The 25,741-nt window shown below is 34.6% G+C and overlaps 1 protein-coding gene across 9 annotated transcripts in view; it reads left to right on the top strand.

Annotated features, from left to right (window-relative positions):
• The window catches only part of DENND1B (DENN domain containing 1B), a 267,467-nt gene that overhangs the window by 55,635 nt on the left and 186,091 nt on the right, over positions 1 to 25,741 (top strand). For 7 of the 9 annotated variants that reach the window (XM_073884623.1, XM_073884622.1, XM_025855135.2 and 4 more), the window contains exon 3: positions 8,966 to 9,009. In XM_073884623.1, the coding sequence (XP_073740724.1) occupies positions 8,966 to 9,009 (44 nt within the window). Of the gene's footprint in view, positions 1 to 6,883; positions 7,003 to 8,965; positions 9,010 to 25,741 lie in introns of all 9 variants that reach the window. The other 2 variants (XM_073884621.1, XM_073884620.1) reach the window with 1 other exon arrangement.

The raw sequence follows: 25,741 nt of genomic DNA, 5'->3' as shown, positions 1-25,741 counted from the left end.
AGCTCTCCTCTACTTGCTAGATGGGTTGCTGCCTGATTCATGAATCACTTAATAAAGCCAGTTAGATCTTGAAATTTAAAAAAAGGTTAAAAAAAAACATGATCAGGTGAGATTTATTCTGGGATTCAAAGATGGTTCAACATGTGAAAATCCGTAAATGCAATACATCACATTAATAGAATGAAAGACAAAAATCATATCATCTCAATAGATCAGAAAAAGCATTTGATAAAATTTGGTATCTTTCATGATTAAAATTCTCAACAAGTTAGAGATAGAAAGAACATACCTCAGCATACTAAAGTACACATGTGACTGTCCTACAGCTAACATCATACTCAGTGGTGAAAGGTGAAAGCTTTCCCTCTGAGTTAAGGAACAAGACAAGGAAGCCCAGTCTGACCACTCTTATTTAACATAGTACTGGTAGTCCTAACCAGAGCAATTAGGTAGGAAAGAGAAATAAAACGCATCCAAATAGGAAAGAAAGAAGCAAAATTGTTTGCTGATGATATGATCTTGATATAGAAAATCCTAAAGTCTCAACTAAAAAATTTTTAGAATAAATAAATTTAGTAGCATTTTAAGATGCAAAATCAATATACAAAAATCAGTTGCATTCCTGTACACACAATTAGCTGTCTGAAAAGGGAAATAACACAATCCCATTTATAATAGCATCAAAAACAGTAAAATACTTAGGAATGAATTTAATCAAAGAAGTGAAAGATGTCTACATTGAAAACTATGAAGCATTGTGGTGCCTGGATCACACAATTAGTTAAGTGTCCCACTCTTGATTTCAACTCAGGTCATGATCTCAGGGTCATGAGATTGAGCCCTGGGTTGGGCTCCATGTTCAGCGGGGAGTCTACTTGGGATTCTCTCTCTCCTTCCCCCTCTGCTGCTCCTCCTGTTCATGCATTCTCTCTCTCTCTTTGTCTCTCTAAAATAAATAAATCTTAAAAAAAAAAAAAACTATGGTCCATTGAAAGAAATTGAAGAACATAGAAATAAATGGAAAGATATCACATGATCGTGGATTGGAAGAATTAATATTGTTAACATATTGTTCATATTACCCAAAGCCACTTATAGATTCAATATAATATTTATAAAAATTTAATGGAATTTTTTTCACAGAAATATAAGAACATTCCTGAAATTTATATGGAACCACAAAAGACCCCAAATAGCCAAAACAAACAAACAAACAAACAAAAAACAAACATTGTGAAAGAACAAAACTGGAGGCATCACATTTCCATATTTCAAATTGTGTTACAAACTGTAGTAATCAGAACAGTATGGTACTGGCATAAAAAACAGACATGTGGACCAATGGAACAGAATCCAGAGCCCAGAAATAAATCCACACATATATGGTCAACAAATATTTCACAAGGGAGCCAAGAATACTCAATGTGGAAAGGACAGTCTCTTTAATAAATGGTATTGGGAAAACTGGATATCCCCATGGAAATGAAAGAGGTTGGATCCCTTCGACCAATCTCAAAAACTTACTTGAAATGGACTAAGGACTTAAACATTTGAACCCATAAAACTCTTGGAAGAAAATAATAGATGATAAGCTCCTTGACATCAGTCTTATCAATGACATTTTGGATATGACATCAGATGTACAGAAATTAATAAGTGGAACTACATCAAACTAAAAAGCTTCTGCACAACAAAAGAAACAAGAAAGTGAAAAGACAACCTACAGAATGGGAGAAAATATTTGCAAACCATATATATGTTTTTAGATTCCACATATGAGTGAGATTGTACAGTATTTGGCTTATATATCTGGTAAGGGGTTAATATCCAAAATATATATGCATCCATAGAACTCATACAATAATAAAAAAAACCAAATAATTTATTTAAAAGAAATAGGTAGGGGGGTGGCCCTGGTGGCTCAGTCAGTTAAGTGTCTGCCTTTGGCTCAGGTCATGATCTTGGGGTCCTGGGATCCAGCCCTGCATCAGGCTCCTGGCTCAGCAAGGAGTCTGCTTCTCCCTCTCCCTCTCCCTCTGCCCCTCCCCCCTGCCCTGGTCATACTTTCTCTCTCAAATGAATAAATGAAAATCTTAAAAAAAAAAAATAGAGGACTTGAGTAGACATTTTTCCAAAGAAGAGATACAATGGTTAACAAATGAGAATGTGCTCAATATTACTATCATGGAAATGCAAATCAAAACCATAATGGGATATTATCTTATACATGTTAAAAAAAAAAGAACAAATGCTGGCAAGGATGTGGAGAAAAAGGAACTCTGGTTCACTGTTGGTGCAAATGCAAATTTATATAGCCACTATGGAAAACAGTATGGAAGTTTCTCAGAAAATTAAAAGAAGCATTACGATATGATCCAGCAATCCCACTTCTGGGTATATATCTGAAGAAGATGAAATCATTATCTTGAAGAGAAATCTGCACTCCCACGTTCATTGCAGCATTATTCACAACAGTCAAGATATGGAGACAACCTAAATGTCTATCAGTGGATGAATGTTTAACAAAAATGTGGGGTGTGTGTGTGTATAATGAAATATGTGTGTATATACACACACACATACACATGCACACACACAATGAAATATTATTCAGCTCTAAATAAAAATATCTTGCCATTTGCAGTAATATGGATTGGTCTTGAGGATATCATGCTAAGTGAAATAAGTCAGAGAAAGACATATTGTATGATTTCACTCATATGTGGAATCTAAACACATGAAACTCAGAGAAAGAGAGTAGAATGATGGTTGCCAGGAGCTGAGGGAGAGATGTTGGGTGATGTTGGTCACTAACTATAGTGACTATAGTTAACAATACTGTATTGTCTTCTTGAAAGTTGCTATTAGAGTAGTGCTTTAATGCTCTCACCATAATCACAGCAAAAACAAGAAATTAGTAATTATGCAAGGGTGTGTGTCATCTTAACTAACCTTATTATGAACATTTCACATATATGTTTATTGAATCAAGTTACACACCTTAAACTTACACAGTGTTATATGTCAATTATCAATAAAGCTGGAAAAAGTAATTTTAAATGTAGTTAGCTAATTCCATGCTTTTCAATATTTTTCACATAATAGCCATCTGTAGAAAATGACATTTGAATGGTAAACTTGGGAGGGAAGGAGTGGGCTATAGGCAGGAGAGGAGGGAAATTGATTTTACCTTTTTCAATGCCTCCTCTAATCAGAGACAGAAAGCATTTTTATTCATTAGTGTAAGACCAGAACTTCAGCCACCTAATTTCATAATTACAAATGCTGCATGCATTGATTTTACCATATTTTTCAGTCCTTCGGTCTTTAGATACATGCAGTAGATTTTCTACTGAAAATATGCTGTTTTAAAATGCATTAGCATGATTTGGTATAACATTTCGTAGTAATGGACTTTAGAGGGAAAAAAACACCTCACTTCCATTTTATTAGCTTTAAATCAGCAATTCATATCTATAACAACTCTTTTGTTTAAATTTTCTTCCCGTCACACATGACTGACAAAAACCTCAACCCTGACTGAATCTTCCAATTATCTCTTCCACCTAAGCTGTTGGATGATGGTAGGGGAAATACCACATTGTTGCCATGAAACACTAGGTTGAATACCTACCAAATCAAGTACTCAACAGTGCCTGAAAGTTAGTCACACTTCCTCCTTCAGCCTCCAGCAACTTCTCTTTTAAGCAGAGAGCTTTGCTCCTACTTTACAGAATTAACAATTTTTACACAAAACTTTTGCCTTTGCACCACCACTTCTAAAATCTCCTTGGATTCAGATCTTCTCTTTTTCCTATAACAATGGAAAACATTCTCCAGCTTCCTTCCAAGGCTCATCTCACTATCTTGGTCAGGATCCCATTCTTCCTGCCTTCTCAGATAGCCTCTCTTTTCTCTTGCGCTCTCTGCTGGCTCATTAGTATTATCATTTAAACATGTTCAAGTCTGCACCATACTAAAAGAAAACAAATCTGTCTAGCTTCATCTCTCCTCCTACCTTTACCTTCTTCCTTGTACAGTCTTTGTTAAAGAAGTTGTCTCCATACACTCTGCCTGCCCTTCCTCATTCATTCTCACTGCATGATCCTAAGTCTGCCTTCTGCTTCCCATTCTTCCACTGAAGCTGATTTTATTATGGCTTTATGCTTTACATATAGTTGTCATTTTTTAGTAGTCACTTTGCTTAATGTTTTGCCACATTTGAGAATTTTTTAGATATACCCACTTCCCTTGACTTTCATAACAACACACACTCTAGCTGTACTCTTTATACATTTCTAGTTGTTTTTTCTCATTTGGTTTATGTCATCATCTGCTTTAATTGCTTTCTGTGATACCCAGAATACATTTTAAACTCTAGTCTGTCCTCTACCTCTCTAGCTTCATCCCTTGACATTCTCTCCCTTCTACTCTACATTTGGGATATACTACATTTCCCCCCCCCCCCCCGTTTCTCAATTGCATTGTGCTTTCTATTAACTGCCAAGATATCATGCATATTGTTTTTCCAGTCTGGAACGTTCTCCCTTGCCCACATTAGAACCCAGATCATTCTTTGCTTGCCTAACTGACATGTTAGTTTATGTGTACTTTAAAGATTTTATTTATTTATTTGACAGAGCGAGACACAGCAAGAGAGGGGACACAAGCGGGGGTGGGTGGTGGGAGAGGGAGAAGCAGGCTTCCCGCGGAGCAGGGAGCCCGATGTGGGGCTCGATCCCAGGACCCTGGAATCATGACCTGAGCTGAAGGCAGACACTTAATGACTGAGCCACCCAGGTGCCCCTTGTTTAGTGACTTTAAATTAGATTAGATTTCCATATGTTGTTGTGTAGTATCCTGTCCGTTTAGTGTGACAGTCATTAAATTTTATCGCATTATATGTTTTAGATGCTTTCTTTTCTGTAAGTCATAGAGACCTTATTTTTTTAGTTCAGCATTGTATCTCCATAGGTGGAAGAATAATATTACACATTTTCCTTAATGAGTCTTGCTCATTTACATTAAAGAGACATGACTATTCCTTTATTTAGAACATTTTTTAAAATTTTTAAGCCAGTGAATTTTTAAGTTGTGCCCAAGTATTTACGCAGGATACCTTGTTTAAAACAATAGTTTGCACAAAAAGTAGAGAGCTCTTTCCCCATGTGTACTATAGGGCTTTGGAGGGCAGGGACTTTTCTTATTTCTTTAGGACTGCATAGAGTTTTGAATGGAATAAGTTAAACTTAAATAGGACAGAGAAATGTACTGATTCTGGAAATTATTTAAAATAGTGCTCTTGGGGCACCTGGGTGGCTCAGTCGTTAAGCGTCTGCCTTTAGCTCAGGTCATGATCCCAGGGTCCTGGGATCGAGCCCCGCATCGGGCTCCCCACTCGGCGGGAAGCCTGCTTCTCCCTCTCCCACTCCCCCTGCTTGTGTTCCCTCTCTCACTGTGTCTCTCTCTGTCGAATAAATAATTAAAATCTTTTAAAAAAATAAAAATAGCTGCTCTTGGGGTGCCGGGGTGGCTCAGTTGGTTAAGTGTCCTACTCTTGATTTTGTCTCAGGTCATGGTCTTGGAGTCCTGGGATTGAGCCCTGCTCCGCACTCAGCAGGAAGTCTTGTCCCTCTCCCTCTGCTCCTCTCCCGACTTGTGCATGCTCTCGCGTGCTCTCTCGCTCTCTCTCAAATAAACAAAATAAAATAGCTGCTCTTTAGATCTCAACTAAGGAAGTTCTAGTCTCTCCCATTGACTAGCCTTATAACTAACACAAACTCCTCCTTGTTTTGGCCTTGGTTTTCTCATTCATAAAATCCTGATTCTGCAAGGCAGGTAAATCAAACACTGAAAGGTATAATCCATCATATTACTTACTAATATATATTCTACCTTTCAAAAGTATATAGTCTCTGAACTGTGATTTTACAAATGCATAATTTTAAAGGTTCATCTGTGAATTCCACAGAATTTCATAAATATTCATTTATGCAAATTGAAAAGTTTGCCTTCCATTTTTTAATAAAATAGTTGAATCACATTAATATTTTGTTATTTTAGTTCTTGTTTTCATTGAAGGGCTGGAAAATGTGAAAGACCTGATTGCAAAGGGGAAAAAAACAAAATTGCTGAATTTATCTCACTTTACATTTTAAAAAAGCCTTAGTCATGAATTTGGAATACTTGTGATGGTGATGCACAAATAATATTTTAAATATTCTTACTCCAAATTTACTGACTTAATAAAAATTTTTATATTTTCCTTCCTATACTGTAACATCTCTTATTAAAATAAGAGACTAACTGCATTTATGCACGAATCAAATCATGCATTCTTCCTTTCATATTTATTTGGTTCCTAGATTGTTGGTGGCAAAGATTGCTTTAAAATTAAGATCCAGAGTCTCTCTTGAATTAGTAGTAGGCATTGGTGAGAAGGGACGCAGTGTGCTTCAGACCTCACCAGCAGCAGTGATTTCTGCCAGTGGTTCTCATCCTTCCATCCATAAAACAAGCAGAAAACCTACTTAAGCCCTCCAGGTCAGATCTGATAGGGAGACAGTAGTTCTCAGGGAATAGAAAAATCCAGTCTTTGTGCATACATTTGAGAATCAGGTTATTATTTCTTTTTAAGAGCCATTTTTTTTCGTCCTTTGCAGTACTTGTGAAAAGTTTCTACAGAGATGTGTCAGATACGGTGTATGTCTAACAACACAGGCAGTAACTAAGTTAATCCATTTCAAAATATGGATTCACGTTACAGTAAATTTTTGCTGAAGTGGAAATTTCATTTAATGAAAAGAAATAGGATATTTTTCACTGAATATAAGCCAGTAGATGTTATTTTTATGAATTCACTTGTTCCTTCTCTCTGTGAAAGAATAGGCAATACTGGAAAAAAAAAACAACAGCATTAATAGAAGATGAGAAAAAGTGAATTAATAGAACATACGTGGGTAAATGCTGTGAACAATAGGGGCAAAGCATTATCTGTACAAGGTAAACATGCTGGTTTTAAGACATAAGTGTAAGAAATTTATCACAAACATTTTCTTAAATGACAACTATAAAATTGAGGTTGTTCAAAAGGGATGTTTTAAATATTCACATTGAAACTCTTTAACTCCATTATTTATGAGAGAACTATTCTGCATTTCTGTATAATTGATTTACTTATGTGGCCATTAGTATATTAACTTTATCAAAATAATACCAATATTTCATGAAGATTCCATCATAACACTTTTGTTTTATGCGATTCAAATCTTGATAATTATCATTTTGGTAAAACTGACTCACACGTACATATTTTCCAATAAAACACACACTCATAACTCACCCATATATATTTTCCAACATAATCTTCCATGTCTTGAGTATTTTTAGGTGACCTATAATGCATGTCCTTCATTTTAGAAATGTACACTTTGTTTTACATGAAGAGATATTTAATATTATCATTGTGAATTTGTAATGCATTATTTTTATATAAGATGTTTTAAATGATTTATTTATATTGACTTATATGGGAACCTTCTATTCCTTACTAAGTAAAAAGGTTAATTATAGAAAGTATGCTTTCTTTTCTTTTTAATTTAAAATAATTGAAAAAAATGCTTTTGAACTTAATAAGTAATACAGCAAGAGGAGATAGCTCATACTAAAAATGTTGCTAGGTAATTATTGAGTTTTGGAATTAAAAACCTGGAATTACGCATTCTTGGACTGTATTTTTATAAAAGCAACATGGAATAGTGGAAATAATGAAATAGAACTTATTGAGAACATAAAGTGATGTCTTTGGTCTGCCCTTTTTACTTGGAGTGGAATTCAAATTCTGTTATATCAGTGGTACTTGTTACTTATATTATCTTGAGCTTTCAAAGGCTTTTACAGAAGTAATATTATCCATTGTACACTATCCTTTTAAAGCCCATCTACAGATATTCAGAGGTTTGTTTTTGACACTATTTTTTTCTAAAGATTTTATTTATTTATTTGAGAGAGAGAGAATGAGAGATAGAGAACACGAGAGGGAAGAGGGTCAGAGGGAGAAGCAGACTCCCCGCTGAGCAGGGAGCCCGATGCGGGACTCGATCCCGGGACTCCAGGATCATGACCTGAGCTGAAGGCAGTCGCTTAACCAACTGAGCCACCCAGGCGCCCTGTTTTTGAGACTATTAAGAAATGAGCACACAACCAAAATATTTATTAGTGCTAATTAAAAGGACTTATTTTTAATATACTAAGTAGAAAAGAAATATTGTGAGAAATGATGAAAATGAAAAATCAGTGAGAATATTTATAAAACAACATTGGTTTTTATATATGAATAACTTGATATATTAGAAAAATTTCTTTAAAATGCCCTGCAAATAATCAGTTGTTTTTAAGTAAGCTTGATGCCTTAGAACTACCAACTTATATCTGTTATTTTATAAAAGGCTTCACTTCATAGAGTTGCAAATATGGGATTTCAAAAGTGAATTTTGATATAAAGCAAGCATTATTACAGTGTTCATAAATATTTAGGATTTTAAATGGAAATTTAAGATGATATATTTTGGTCTACTTTTTAAGAACTATGATATATATATAATATATTACATATTTACCACATTTATATTTTTCTTTTCAAATTAAAACCAATATGTTAAGTGTAGTTAAATCTGAAAATTCATATTTCAGAATCTTAAAATGTAAAGTATCTAAATAGAGTTATGAAAAGAAATAATGAGTTTTAATAATCTGACAGTTATTTTAATTTTATTTGTTCCTGTTCCCAAAGGTCATTAAAATGCTTAAAAGATCAAAATCCTTTATTTTTAATCTCGTCAACTGTAAATGTTTAAAGAGAAATTTAAAAATTATTTAAAAAGTATCTCTGACAATGTTTTAACAAGAATGTTGGTGTAATGTGCTCTTTTGCCTCTGTTTAATGCCATGTGTCAATTATTTACAGATCCTGTGGTATTGTGGAAATTCCCAGAGGACTTTGGCGACCAGGTTGGAACCACATAATTTTTAAAAAACGTTTATAATTGGAGTACTATGGTTATTACTGCTGTTACTGCAGCAACTACTACTACACATGAATTGCTATCAATATTTTCTCTTCACCAGTTGTGAGGAAAAAATCACCATGTGTGCAGAATGTATATGGAAAATCTTTTAAAGTTACCAAGTAGATGGGTGATGAGGAAGCCTTTATGTTAAAACTAGTAAGAACTGAATGTTTACAGTTTCAGCATATTCTTACACTCTTTTAATCTATCAATGGACCATATTTGGAAACATTTAAAAATTTTTCCCATCAAAAAACCTTGACAATACCATACTTTGTTGAATTACCCTCCTATTATTTCTGTCTACTTGAAGTAGTAACTGCTGTAAATAAGTGGTTAGTTCTCTCCTTTTACAGTGATGTCTGAATCATTTACATATATGTTGAATTGATGATATTTTCTTATTTTTATGTAATTCTTATCTGTAGCTTTACTTTCTTAAAAGAAAATGAGACTTCAGAATGAGTTTATTCCATTTGTATTTTGCATTATAGCCTTTTATAGTTCCTTAAGTATTTAGTATGACCAAAATTATGAGTTATTTTGACATGATGTATGTAAATAGAAAAATCTTTAAAATTTTATATTATAGATTTATCATTTTGAAATAAATTGTATAATACATGGTTGAAATACAGATTTCAGTTTTTATGGAAATCTGATGAACATATTTTTATTTTTTTGCCTGCAAAGAAATGGTATAAAACACTCTTGTCACTGTTAAAATTAAAAAATTTACTAGTATAAGCTTAACCATAAGTTCACAGATACGATTCTTAAAATTCTCCTAATTTATAAAATTGAAAGCTGACAAAAGTATTTGTTTAAAGCAGTTCATTCAGAAATAAGTATACAGAAAAATATTTGTTTAAAACAGTTCATTCAGAAATAAGTATACCGAAAGTGATTTTGATATGTGAAAGGATAACTTTCTACTTATGAAAATCTATATGTAAGACTAGGAAGTTACACTGAAAAAAATCAGTAAATGGGCATTTTTTAAAAAGATTTATGTATTTGTCAGAGAGAGAGTGAGCACAAACTGGGGGAACAGCAGGCAGAGGGAGAGCTCCTGCTACTGAGTAAGGAGCCCAATATGGGACTCGATCCCAGGACACTGGGATCATCACCTGAGCCAAAGACAGACGCTTAACTGACTGAGCCACCCAGGCGTCCCAGTAAATGCGCATGTTAACTATTAATTCAATCTAATGCAATCCTTGACTATTTTTCACATAAAAAGACGGGTATGCACTCTTAATTTGTTTTTAGCTCTTTAGAGAAAGAATAGATTTATAAGTATCTTAAGTATGCAAAAGAGGTCCCTACAGTGAAGATATGATTTGGATATATGATGTATAATTGGGTTTATTTTAAAGTAATGTATAGTTAGGTTAGAGCCTTATTGACTCATTTAGCATTTTGAAATACTCTTCTTCTCTTGGTATTCTCGATTCTTTCTTGTCCACTGACCCAAGAACAAACCTCCCGTCCAGGTCATGTTTTCTGTTGTGTTTTATTTTCTACTTCTTAAACTGCCCCTGAGAATTCCTAGGAAATTTGAAGACTCCTCACTTTGGGTTCATGTAGGGGCATCAGGTACTTGTTGAGTTCAGCTACAGGAAATTTTTCAGCGAGACTATTGCTGTCCCTCTGTGACTGATAAACTGGTGATGGGGATTTTTTAGTTGGGACTGAAATGTTGTTTTGTTTTCCAAATTTGTGAGGCCAGTAGAACATTAATAAGCCTTTGTATACCTAGTAAAATGTAAAAGTAGTTAACTGGGTAATGGTGATGAATGTTTAGAATTCTAGTTCATAGCAATTCTTATACACTTTTTTGAAGGTTAGGATTGAAAGGAGCTTTAGATACCATTTTGTCTAAACACTTCACATTATATCTGAAGAAACCAAACTTCATATGGGAATCTAGCCAAGGGCCTTGAAGAATGGTTTTGCTGTATGCTTTCTGGTGAATATTCTGAATACTACAGATGATTTAAGTACTCTGTGTATATTTCTCATCTTTCTTAGCACTTACTAGTATACTGTCTACTTCTTGCTAAACAGCCTTTTCACTGGATCTGATACTTGCTTCAGTAATAATAATTATTAATAAGCTCTTTGTTTAGCTCTTACCATGCACTGGGCAGTATGCTATGTACTTTATGTGCGTAATTCATTTTATCTTCAAACTCACCCGGTACTGCTAGGAGATAGAATCATGCCCCAGAGTGAGGGTTAAGAAACTTATCTGAGATCACATTGCTTATCAGAGGCAGAGCTAAGATTTGAAGGCAAGTTTGTCTAACTCAAAACCATGTGCTATTAGCAATGAAGCTATATTCTTTCTGCTTGGAATGCTGACCCAGATCCTACTCACTTATTTTATTTTAGCTCTTGTAAAAATAGTTTATCAGAACGGTTCTTTTCCCCTCATTATCTTTATAATTTGAAATCATTGTGTTATTTAATCCAAAGAAATAGTATCAATTCATTACCCTTTGGTTCTACTACATGGAGTTGTTGGTTCATCATAGTTGTTGATTTGTTACAGGCTCCTCGAGTATGTCTTCTTTAGTTGGTAGAACCAGTGGGATAGTTCAAAGTCACATTTCAGGGGCTGTAAATTGATTTTTTTGGGGGGGGTACAGTGGCGAATTTTGTATAGGGAAGTAGGAAATGAAACTGTAAATGTAAATGGAGCCAGGTCTGGGTAACATTAAAGGCCTTGCTAAAGAGTTGGTCCTTCAGATGAACTTGAGGAGAGTGTGCTATAGCAAAATAAGTATGTTAGGAAGGTTAGTCGGGAAGAGATTTCCCTGTGGATTGGTTGTGGGATAAACCGGAAACACGGAAATTAGTTGGCTATTTTAGTAGTTCAGCTGAGGGCAGCAGAAGGAACTGAAAGGGTTGGTTACATTAGGAGTGAAAACGAAGATGAGTGTAAGGGGGAAGGAGGAAAGAGGCTGCATGCAGGGGTGCTCTGTGGGGTATGGGGTAGAGAGGAATAGTGACAAGAGGATGAATTTGCTTTTTGTCCCTCCAAGAAATGTCGAATTATCTTTGTGTAAGTGGTGGATGGGACTTTGGGGATTGGAGAAGAATGGAGACGTGTTTACAAGCCTGAGGAAATACAAAGCTGTGAGCAAATTTGAGGATTGCTAAATAGACTGAATTGATGTCAGATTTATGTTTTGTAAATACATTGAGGGCTCTGGCTGAGAAGATAAACGCAGACCAAGTCTTCCCATCCATGCCACTGATACTAGCAGTATTCCTTCATACATCTGTGAGAGGTTCACAGCTTCTGTATAAAAAGAGTAATTTTGTTTCTTTTTGCTGCTATCAAGGTAATCTCTCCATTGCCCTTAGTTCTCTTTTGTTCACATTTATACTTAATGGCTTCAGGCTCTTTTTCAGAATGCTTAATTCCCCCCCTCCCCCACTCTCTGCTTGTCATATTCATGGTTCATGTTTCTATAGCTTTACTGCTTGCATATAGCAGGCCCTCTTCGGGCAATGGTTAGTCTGTGTTTCTTGAGTGAGAGGAGTCAATCTTTGTGAGAAAAATACACTTTTAGAGAGGGGTCAGAAATAAAATCTTATAAATGCTGGCATCAAAGAGGTAAGTGTTTGAATACTAACTCTATATTTATAGATTGTGTGAAGTGTTGCTTTAGATAAGGACTTAATCTCTCTTAGTTACTCATTTGCAAAAGGGGACTGATTTTACTGATCTGACAGAATTACGGGGTAAGCATGAAATGATGTGAAGTCTGTAAAGCGCTTAGCACCACGCCTGGCATGTGGAAAACACTCCATAAGTGTGAACCAGTAGCTTTGTTGAAGTATTGCAAGGCCAGGAATGTTTATTAACTTACGATGAGGCATAGATAAAACTGCTTTATATAGAATATCGTTTTTGTAGGTGAATAACAAGTTTGAGAATTTTACTGCTTATAGACCTTCAGGAAGATTTATAATTTAATAGCATAAGAAGTACTAATATGTAGAAATTCTTCTGTCATGTGTGCTTTCTGTGCCATTAGTTGATGAATGACTACAGTGGATATCTGCTGTTTAACTGGCAAAACTGTTACTTTTTAGTTTGTCATTTTTATGAAAATCTTAAACTGTGTTTAAGATTTCTTTTTATCAGCATGGCTATCAGCAGAAGTCATAGGACCATGGAACCATGATCTTTTAGTAATGGCCAAGACATCAGAAATCATTAAGACCATTTGGATAGGAAAGAAGATTATGAAGAGTTGACCCCAGCTCATATGTCCTATTTACCTTCAGTCTTGCAGTGCTTTTCCTATTTTCACACAAACTGCAGGCCTTTCATGCTTCTGGGCCATTTCATATGCCTCAGATGCCCTTTTCCTTTTCTCTGATGTACTTTCTCCATAATGCAAATAAAATGTTTTATCTGCTGTGGTATTTTGAGGTATTCCTCTTTTGTGATTCAGACTCATTTTTGTATTAGTATGCCTGCCCTGTTACCTGAGTAACCGGGGTTGGTTGTTCTGGTGTGTCTTATTTCAGTGGATGCTCCTACTTAAGCCCCTTTCCAAGCCAAGGACTCTGTGTTTATTTTTTACTTCTCTTTCCCCCACTCAGCTGCTCCCAGTCTGTCCTCAGACCCTATTTTTGTGCCTCTTTTATGTCTTGTCAGTCTCTCCACTTCTCTTTATTTCTAGGGTCCTTTCCTTAATTTGTATCTTCCTAACTCTTCTGTTTTTGTGCCTATTTAATTTACCCTCCACAGTGTAGCTAGAATGATCTCCCTAAGAAACAAATACCACTTCTCCTATCACTACTGTCATTGGTTCCTTACAGTGTGCCAGGCACTGTCTAGGTGCTTTGCCTGTGTGAGCTCGCTGAATCCTAATAATGCCTCTAAAAGTGAAGGGACTACTACAGTTCCCATTTTACAGATGAAGAGAGACAGAACTACAAAGTACTTAATTTACATGGCAAAGGTCACACAATTAGTAAGTAGTAAAGCCATTATTCCAAGCCAGACGCTGACTCCAGAACCCATAATCCTGAAGACTCGTGCAAACTCGCTGCTCCCCACTGATGCCTTCAGGATAAGGTTCACCTTCTCAATGTGATCAGGTTCCTTGTTTCACATCTTTTGTTTACATCTTTAGCCTCCCATTTCTCTGTATCCCTTTACTTTCTCCATGTAAGAAATGGTCTGTATTTTATAGTGAACATTATTTTCTCTTCTGTACCATTTATTTATATTCTGTCTTTGAACATGTGTCTTTCTGTCTGAAATGCTAATCTCCTACTTGCACTCCCTTTTGCCTGTCTTTCTAGTCTTGGCTTAGGGGTCATTTCCTCCAAGAAACCTTTTCTTTTATGTCACAGGCCTAGATTGAATGCACCTCCTGGGAGTTCCCTTGGCATTTTATGCTTCCCATATTATGCCACTTATTAGATCTGTCATTTTCCTTACTTTCTATTTACCCCATTAGACTAAATGACTCTGAGGCTAATATTAAAGAATAATTTTTAAAAGAAGATATAATCATGACTCTAATACAAATGTAACGTTTCATTTTTAAGTTTTTTTTTAAACTCGTTATCTGATGAGGGTGTGAGTAAAATGTTGCATCCTATTCAAAGGAGAGCTCAAAGTAGCAGAATTGTATAGATAAATCAGGAATGCTGTAATAAATTTACAAATAGACGTAGAAGTGGCTTTATCCACACGGGGAGCGGTGAGGGAGGAGGGCAGTCAGTTGTCCCTCTATGAGACATGTCTGTGGACAAATATTATTTGTATTGCTACCATTTACAGAGTTGTAAAATAGCTTCAAGACAATGAAAGTCACAGAGCCCCTAGAAGAATGTGTTAGGCAATGGCTTTTTTCCCAGTGAAAACAACCAGTAATCTTTTGGTTCAATTCAATCTTTTAAAAATTTTTCCTATAATCTTCTTCTTCCTCTTACAAGCATAAAAATTTCAAAGAAAGATTATTCTAGAAAACAAAACAAATCATGTTTCTAAGGGTTTGACCTGATTATTTACATGGGTGCAGCAAGAGAGTTAATTTAGGCTACAAGCCTCCGTGAATTTACTTTACCCACCTAGAACCATGCAGTGTAGAAAAATTGCCATGTCTACAAAATTAACTTTTTTCCAAGAAAGTTTTCTTTTCTTTTTTTTTTTTTTTAAAGATTATTTATTTATTTATTTGACAGAGAGAGACACAGCTAGAGAGGGAACACAAGTACGGGGAGTGGGAGAGGGAGAAGCAGGTTTCCTGCTGAGTAGGGAGCCTCATGCGGGGCTCGATCTCAGGACCCTGGGATCGTGACCTGAGCCGAAGGCAGATGCTTAATGACTGAGCCACCCAGGCGCCCCCCCAAGAAAGTTTTCATAAGGAATTTCAGATTAGATTTTTAGAAGCCTCTCTTTACTTACTATCCCAAAGCTAGGAAACTAGGTCCAAGCAAATATCTTTCCCAGATTTTACATATACTGCCTATAACTTTGGTTAATTCTTCTCAAGATTCACGAAATTTGCTAAAGTTCCTGGTCTATGAGGAAGGGACCCTCTTTAACACGTTTAAGTTTGGACCCTGTCAACCAGGCATCTGGCCACTTTTTCTGGGATGACTTTGTAGGCTCCATAAGTGTAGCTAACCTTTGATCCTTAAAAGTGCCTTGGCATGGATGATTAAACAAGCATCTTTCTCAAAATGACACTTTAAGACCTTGGTTGTGCAATCAGTTTTCCAGTTATATAGTAGTAAAATGAAAGACTTATTGAATTTATGCAAAAAATATTGCTATGAAAAATGAAGGGACTTAAGAGTTTCTGAATTCAGGGAGGGAGGGAATCAAGTGAGAATAAGATGTGATTTAAAAGTATTTCAGTTTATAGAAGCAGAGTTTACTAAATTGTTGTAGGTTACAGACAGTGTAGGAAGAGGAGGGCTTCTTTATATGTCCAGAAAATAGATCATGAAAACAGCATCAATAATATTTTAAACAATAAAATTTTCCTCATTATTATTCAGTACAAAGCAATTAATTATTGTTTTGCTGGATTTTGCCTTAACAGCCTCATGAAACTTTCTGCTTCTTGACTAAAATGAGTCTTGGAAGTTTGGCCTTAGTCCACTGGAATGGCCTGAAAATTATCTAAATGATGTCAGTTCCAAGGCCTGTTACCAGTAGTCTGTTCTTTGAAGTGTCAGTAGTTTGAAATACCTGATACAACCTTTTTCCAAGGCTTTGAGACTGACCTATTTTGTTAAAAACACGAACTCTGGCCTGTAGCTTATAGCAGAGCCTTTAGGCAAGCATCAGAAATTAAACTAAGCTACCTATAGATGATAGAGGCTTAATGGTTATGGTTAATTTATTACCAATAATTTTCAAATGTGAAAGGTCTGGGGAGAATGGGCAAAATAGGTGAAGGGGATTAAGAGGTACAGACTTCCAGTTACAAGATAAATAAGTCACAGGGATGAAAAGTACAGGTGGGGAATATGGTCAGTAATATTGTAATAATGTATGGTGACAGATGGTAATTGCACTGATTATGGTGAGCATTGCATAATGTATCGAATTGTCGATACGCTATGTTGAATACCTGAAATGAATACAACATTGTATGTCAATTATACAGTTCGCTAAAAAGCCAAACCAAACCAAACAAAAACAAAAGAACAAAACCCAAAAGCAAATGTGAAACGTCTGGTAAGGGTTCATAATAAAAATAAAATATGAAAAAGAAAATTCGATTGTTTCTGTTATATGAAAAAGATAATAAAGCCACTCAAAAAGGTTTTAGAGAAAATGTGTCAAAGAGCAAGGAGTAAGACTTTTTCTTTCTTTCTTTCTTTCTTTCTTTCTTTCTTTCTTTCTTTCTTTCTTTCTTTCTTTCTTCCTTCCTTCCTTCCTTCCTTCCTTCCTTTCCCTTTCCCTTTCCCTTTCCCTTTCCCTTTCCCTTTCCCTTTCCCTTTCCCTTCCTTTTCTTTTCTTTTCTTTTCTTTTCTTTTCTTTTCTTTTCTTTTCTTTTCTTTCTTTCTTTCTTTCTTTCTTTCTTCTTTCTTTCTTTCTTCTTTTTCTTTCTTTCTCCTTCCTTCTTTCCTTCTCTCTCTCTCTTTCTTTCTTTTCTTTCTTTCTGATTTTATTTATTTGACAGAGAGAGAACATAAAGCAGGGGGAGTGGCAGAAGGAGAGGGAGATCTCCCTCTCCCAGACCCTGAGATCGTGACACAAGCGGAAGGCAGACACTCAACCAACTGAGCCACCAGGCACCCAAGACTGTTTTCAAAGGAGTTAAAGTTATATCTGATTTATAAAAGTGGGTGAAGAAAATTTGAGAAAATTTGAGGAAAAATCTTGAGATATAGCTTACAATAATCCTGAGACATAATATAGCAAGAATATACCAAGAATATCAAGTAAAGAGATTGAGGATGTCTGGAGTAGGGCCTAGACAAATATATTTTTGTAGAACTTCATGGGTAAGTCTGATGGGCATACCCAGTTGAGAACCACTGGCCTAGAAGATGCCAGGGATTTAAAATAAAGAAGTAAAGGTTATGGCCAAGTAAATATTTTTTTTAAAGATTTTATTTATTTATTTTAGAGAGAGAGAGAGAGAACAAGTGGGGGGAGGGGCAGAGGGAGAAGCAGGCTCCCCGCCGAGCAGGGAGCCCAATGTGGGACTCGATCCCAGGACCCTGGGATCATGACCTGAGCTGAAGGTAGACACTTAACCGACTGAGCCGCCCAGGTGCCGCCAAGTAAACATTTTAAATAATAACTGAAATTATAACTGACATTATATTATTGTTGTCTAATATCATTGAGCAAAGTACTGCCAGGACTCTAATAAATACAGGAAAACCTAACAATTTCACAAGAGATTTTATCATTCTTTCTGGAGAGTAAAACATATTATGGACAGCAAGGGTATTGGTGTTTCTCTAGGGACTTCCTATACAGCATATGATTTCTGAAATATTCATATTCATAAAATTTACATATATACAAGTTCACCCTAGGGCAGGCTGAGCATCTCTTCTCATTTTCCAGCATTTTGTGTGCATCTCTTATAATAATAACATATCAAACGAACCAGATTATTTCTAGCATCTCATTTTATAAGGTAAGAGAACATATCTCTGTGCTTTTCAAGGAACCTCTAGGAAATCTCCAAGATAGTTTTAGTTATAAAAACATATCCTGGAAGTTTTTTACTTTTTCTATATTCAGAATCTGAGTTTGGGAAGGCAAAATTTAAAAAGTTGTTAGAAGATTGGAATGTTTGACTAAGATGGGATCCAAGAAGCAACACTTGGTTATTTGTTTAATCAAAGTGACAATGAAATATTTAAAATAAATATGGTCAGGAACACTATTGAATAGTTCTTTAATAAATGAACTTTTTTACTTTTTCTTCCCTTCAGTAATAAAAGACATAACAAAGAGGGCATGTTCTGCATGGAGCATTGGATATTATACACAAACAATGAATCATGGAACACTACATCAAAAACTAATGATGTAATGTATGGTGATTAACATTACATAATAAAAAAAAAGACATAGTGAACTCAGGACTAAGTGCAGAAATTATTCTCTTAACCCACAGGATAACTTAACAGTCTCATGAAACCTTCTGCTTCTTGACTATAATGAGTCTTGGAAGTTTGGCCTTAGTCCACTGGAATGGCCTGAAAGTTATGTAAGTGATGTCAGTTCAGCTACCTCAGAGGCATACAGAGGTAAAAATAACTTTTTACACTGTAGGCAGATGCATTAATCAATAATCGAAGGAAACAAACCCATCAAAGTTGAGTGAATTTTAACAATTTTCATAGCTTCTTTTCAGAGTCAGGTATTATCAAAAAAGACAAACAAAAGTTACATTTTAAGTTTTGTTTCATTGTGCGCTCTCAGATTTAAAAACAAACTGACACTTTAAGACATACTTCAGAGATGTGCAAGGCCAAACTAATTTCATTATCATCATCACCATATTTATGTTGTTTTAACATGCAGTGCATCCATGATTGCTGTTCGCAAATGAATTCATATATCTGTTAAAAATTTAATTTTCTAATGCAGTAAGTTTCAGTATTCAATTATATATGATTATATAAACAGTAGCTCTTCACTCCTCAATAACTTCCAAGAATACAGAGGTTAAAAAAAAAAGCCCAAGAATTTCTGTTTTTAAGACAAAACTATTCTTTGAAAACAAAAGTATATACACAGTTGTATTTATCCAATGCTCTTGTTCCTAGTGTAGTCTTAACCACTCATTAATTACAACTTTTAACCTAAGTAACTAACTTCTGTTTCAAAGAAAAAGAAAAACTCTGAGGGGTGGATAACTGAGAACTTTCTGTCATGCACAAGCATTTTAGCAGATGACCAGACCTCATGAATACCCATAATACAACTTTCTGAAACCATACACATCCCATAAACATTTTTGTAAAGTGGAGAAAATTAGCACATTCATTAAAAAGACCCAAAGGCATAACCATTTTATAGCATACAAAAATAAGAAGCACATAGACTTAAATTATGCTTAGTAATCAATATTTTAGTATTCTATCTTGGAAATTACCTGGATATCCCATAGTTATACATTAATTTACTCGATTTAATACCAGTTTAATATTTTGGTAATCTAAGATTTTGGAAATTATGTTTAAGCAGGTATATAACAAAATGTAATTATGTTTAAGCAGATATGTAACAAAATATAATTACTTTTGAAATAAGTTTACCAGAATAATGATTCAGTTTAGTTAAATAGAAATTTACATTTTTTAAATAACCTTAAACATTGTATCATGTTAGCCTATTTGTTCAGTACACCTGCGTAAGTTTAGGAAAAAAAGCCCAAGTAGAATAAATCTACCCTTGTATTATATTTAACACTGATAAATCAGAGAAGACAGCTATATTTATTAAACCAAAATGATAAACTTAGATGAGTATGCCCATCTACCTTAATTATGTGAATTTGAATTCTCTAAGAACTTTTTTTTTGAGGTTTAGCCCATTTGAAGTTTTGGAAGTTCAGTTTCCTTATTCTATAGGACTTTTAGGGATATTCACTTTATGTACATACCTCTCTATAAGCCATTCAGAACAGAGATCCTTTATTAAAAACATTTTTAAAGACTTTTTTAGAGCAGTTTTTATGGTTCATGACAAAATTGAGAGGGGGTGCAGAGATTTCCAGTATGCCCCCTGCTCCCTGACATGCACAGCCTCCCCCATTATCAGCATCACTCACCAGAATGGTGCATTCTTTTTACCAAGGACGAACATACATTGACATATCATAATGACCCAAAGTCTGTAGTTTACCTTAGGATTCATTCTTGGTGTTGTACATGCCGTGGGTTTAGACAAATGTATGACGACATATATTCATCATTATAATATCATACAGATATTGTACTGCCCTAAAAATTCTCTGTGCTCTGAGTATTCATCTCTCCCTGCCATTCCCACCCCTAGCAGCCACTCATCCTTTTGCTGTCTCCATGGTTTTGCATTGCCCAGAAAGTCATACAGTTGGAATCATAAAATATATAGCCTTTTCAGATTGGATTATTTCACTTAATAATAGGTATTTAAAGTTCCTTCATGTCTTCTCATGGCTTGATAGCTCATTTCTTTCAAGTGCTGAATAATTTTCCATTGTGTGTATGTACCACAATTTATTTATCTGTTCACCTGCTGAAGGACATCTTGGTGTCCTTCCAGGTTTTGGCAGTGATGAATAAAGCTGCTATAAACATCTGTGCAAGAATTTTTTTAATTTATGAGACTTTATAATCTATTTTATTGATACTCTCCAGAGTTAGGGAAACATTTCACAATAATTCAATAAGGAAAGGCTTTCTGAATTATAGATGCAGTAGATTCACAAATACCAAAAATTTGGGTGGTATTTTTAGGTATAATGTATATAGTGAACAGACAATACAGATATGTAGGAAGTTGAAAAATAGATTGCTTAAAGTAATGCTGTATTTTGCAAGGCCTTTTTGCCTTTTTAGTTATGTTTTTGGTTGTTATAAGAGATGAAAAATTTTGCCAAATACTGAATAAATGAACTTAACCTAGGCAATTAGCATGTAGCTAAAACTGTCTTGAAATTATTTATATAATACTTTTTTATTTTGCAAGGTACTGGTCTGGCAACGTAAGGCTGTAAACAAAGCTGTATCGTTCTTACTTTCTAGGAAGCTTACTAGGCAAAGGAAGATTGGGCTGGAATCAAAAGTGAACAAACTATCATTCTGTCTTCTACTTGACAGAAGACTAACTTGAGTGTATGACTTTAAGGAAATAATTTTTTTTCTCTGAATTTCATTTTTCTCCTCTATAAATGGGGGATGCAGGAGCAAATGGTTGTTTCATGTTTTTACAGTGTTCCCTTCTACATATAATTCCAACAGAAGGCTGGGTATTAATGCCATAAAAGTTACTAACAATATAATGTAGGAATTCTGGGAAGGAAGACATCACACATTTAAACAAGCTTAAGAGTTGAGTGGTTAGTGAGGAAGAGGAGGTAGTAAGTTTGACTAATTTTCTTGGTGGTGGCAATATGTAGTATACTTTTGGTAGCTTCTAGGATTAAAAGGCTTAAGGGGGGAAAACCATGTTTATATAGAATAACAAGAAGCCACTTTAAAAGAAAAGATTGAAGACAGAAGCTAAAAGTTGATCTCTTATATAGCAAGAATTAGCAGAAATGGCAAGATGACAGATGTTACCTGAGTTATACACTACGCATTATTTTTTCTAATACTAGGTAAATAAAGATAAATATAAGAAGTTCCCAGCTCAGAAGGACCTCATATTCCAGTAGGGGAGACAAAATTAAATTAATCATAATACAATACTGTATGAGCTATGGTACTGATGTACATACAGGCTCTGTGGTGGTTCAGCTGAGACTGCATAACAATTCTAAGTGGAAGGCTTAGCTTTGGACAGCAATGGTAAGATGTGCTTCCCTCTTTGAGAGTGGAACGAATGAAGAACAGATGGTAGGGGCTAGGTTGAAAAAAGACAGTATTCTAGGAAGACTCAGTTTCGGGAATGTTAAAGTCTTGATTGTCATTCCTACACTGGCATGACTTGAGAAAAAGGGGATAATGGGATGTGAGAGAGAGAAGTTTGTTCTAGATATTTTGCATAGGTCCTGTTTACATTATTGTTTCTTGCTTCACCAAGATTTGTTGTCAGTTGGTATATATGGAATAATGACAGTTGATCTGGTGTGCTGGAAGAGTATGAATTTTCATTGATTATTTTGGGATTGAGGGTTATCGGAGACCAGCTTTTAGGGTACCACTGAAGAGAAAGCGGTTTACAGGTCTCTAAGCTGGCAGTAGAAGAGTATTTAGGAGGAGAATGTAGTTGTAGCATTGGTCCCATATTTTGATTACATTCTGAGATTCCGTTGAAGATGCTGGTGCTTAGGAAGAGTGCATGGTAGGTGATCTTTAAACCTTATTCCTGACCACTGAGTATTTGCCTTAATTTGGTCCTTTTGTAAAGGATAAGAGTACAAGACACTGCCATATGTGTGTGTGTGTGTGTGTGTGTGTGTGTGTGTGTGTGTGTATGGTGTCACAGTATGGCACCCTAGTGTATTGGAAGACAGAACGGTGAACTTGTTTCATGATTTGACACTGAAGTAGAGTGATAGCGTGAGACTTTAGAATTTTATTTCTTGTATTAAATATCACAGACCTGTACCTCTGAAACAAATAATACATTATATGTTAAAAAAAAGAAAAGAAGATAGTAGGAAGGGAAAAATGAAGTGGGGGAAATCGGAGGGGGAGACGAACCATGAGAGACTATGGACTCTGAGAAACAAACTGAGGGTTCTAGAGGGGAGGGGGGTGGGGGGATGGGTTAGCCTGGTGATGGGTATTAAAGAGGGCATGTACTGAATGGAGCACTGGGTGTTATATGCAAACAATGAATCATGGAACACTACATCAAAAACTAATGATGTAATGTATGGTGATTAACATAACATATAATAAAATTAAAAAAATAAAATCATATAAAAATAAAAAAAGAAGACTTTATATATTTTTTATAGCATAGATTGGAGTTTGAATTTTGTCAGTTCTGTGCTTTGTTCCATGAAACAAGTATCCTCTGCAATGAATGACATGATAGTTACTTCACAGGATTCATTGTAGAGATTAAGGTCTATATGAAGCACTTGGGTAGGCATTCAGCAAGTGAGAGGACATGATCAAATATCCTTTACACCATGCCCCTGGCTTTTCCCAGGTCCCATTTCTAGGATAATCTAGGAGGAGTGGATTTCAGAGTGGTGTGGAGTATTACGTTTAGAAAGATTTCCAATTGTGAATGACAAGATACGGCTTAGCAGAGAGGTTAGGCAACACTAAGACTGTGTTCATGAGTTCCTGACTTGTGTGTTCCTTTTCTCTTTCTTTCTATAGAAGGATAAAACAATTAAAATTCAACATATGTTAACAAACTAGTATGCTAGGTGAGAAAAATGCATTTAGAAATGCTTTGAGAAAAGGGTACATATTACATAGTAATTTTAAATACAACAATAGTAAAAACTCCATTAATTAAGCAAATCTTTGTAGGAATTATCTGGAAACAGTTTAAATTACAGTTCTAAGAGTGAATAATAGTAAGAAACTATGTATTATACAGTAACAGAAGAACATTTTAAATCTTAACCCTTCAGCTATATCTTCATAGGTCTTTTATAACTGCAGGTAGCCAGCTAGTTGGCAGATTCCAAAACAAATATACTCAACACTGTCTACAATTTTCATGTTCAATGATGTCTAATGGTTGTTCTGCATGGTTTAGGAAGAATTGTCCTTTATTTAAAAAAAATCTTTTTACACATCCATCATTTCAAAAAACACAGGTGACCCTTGAACAACATGGGTTTGAACTGCACAGGTCCACTTTTTTGCAGATATTTTTCAGTAAATAAAGTATAGTACTATCAATGTATTTCTTCCTCTTTCTTATGTTTTTAAAAAGTTTCTTTTCTCTAGCTTACATTGTTGTAGGAATACAGTATATAATACATATGACATACAGAATATGTGTTAATTGACTGTTTATGTTATCAATAAAGCTTCCAGTCAATGGTAGTTTTAGTAGTTAAGTTTTTGGGGGAGTCAAAAATTATATGTGGATTTTCAACTGCATGGGAGTTCAATGTGGGTCAACTGTATTTCTTCTCTTAATGATTTTAAGAGGATTTGGTCAGAACAATATATAAAGTCTTTATGATTTGCAATTGAGATAGACTGATAGCTGGACATTTTGTAACTTTGCTTCTTACATCAGTTATAAAGAAGATGTAAATTATTTGGAAATAATCTATTAAATCTTAATATATTCAAAATAAATGTTTAAATTTTGCAAATATATAAAAAATTAGAATTTTTTTGCTTGTTTGGACTTGATTATGTCGTATTTAATGATCAGTGGATCATATCAGACACACACAAAATAATCTAATTGTATTCTATGTTTTTCTAAATGGAAAGAATGAAATGTCTTGCACCAATTTTTGATGTGTGATGGCTAATTTTTATTTCACTGCCCCTATAAGCATGTATATTATATATAAATACATATTTCTAAGTCAAATTGATTTATTTTTTAATTAAATAAAATTTTATAAAGAGATATGGTTGATATAAGAGAATTATATCATGCCTGCATACTTTGTTTCATATGTCAGTATTTTATCGGTGACCTATCTAAATAACCCTAAAATATCAATTACTTCTTATTAATTTGTGATGTAGATACAGCATTAGCTGTCTTGTGCATTCTTGTGTCTAAAGAAGAATCAGAATAAAACATTGTAGATAAGTGGCAAGCATGTGGGAAAGTACTTAAAATTAAATCTAAGAAAATCATCATAATTAGGTTTTTTTTCTCTTCCCACCTTTCTTTATATAGACAGGATTGTTTCTTTTGTAGATGCAGTGTTAGAAAGCTTGAGGCAAAATGAAATCACATTCTTATTTTACCTGCATGTTTATCTTATATTTTCCACTGTTTTAAAGTTTTAAAATTTTATTGTAACAGGGAAACTAATTTGGAAAAAATCGTGGTATTTTAGAAATTTTGGTTTATAGCTAAAATATTTATTGGGAAACAGAATTACGCAATCTAGCAAACTCCTATTGAAAAGAGTATACATTTTAGATAATAAAATGTGAGCCCCTGAAGAAAATGACCTTATTTTTCTGCTTAAAGGTGAATAAGTTTTATTTTAATGAGCTCTTAGAGATGAGGTTTTTATATTTATTTTGATGGCAGTGAAATTATTACATTCTAACTATGCAAATGATTCAGACCAGTTCTGACACATCAGGCATTACTCAGCAACCTACAGAAATTAAATAATAATAATAGATGATGCAGATTGAAAAAGATAATTGTGGTTTCACAAAAAATTGCTTTTTATTATGTGCAATAATCATTTGATGAAATAAATTTGGAATCAGTTCTATAAGAGGTTTTAAATCTTTCAGAGAAAACAGTTGAAATAATTTTTTCAAAGTGACATAACATAGGCTGATGAATCAGAAGTAGTTCTTGGGAAGTCAGGAGA

Source organism: Callorhinus ursinus, unplaced genomic scaffold, assembly GCF_003265705.2.
Source record: "Callorhinus ursinus isolate GAN/ISIS: 27379988/994484 unplaced genomic scaffold, GSC_fseal_2.0 scaffold57, whole genome shotgun sequence".
In the NCBI taxonomy this organism is placed as follows: domain Eukaryota; kingdom Metazoa; phylum Chordata; class Mammalia; order Carnivora; family Otariidae; genus Callorhinus; species Callorhinus ursinus.
Note: the sequence above shows the minus strand (reverse complement) of the source record. Positions and strands in the feature narration are given on the sequence as shown.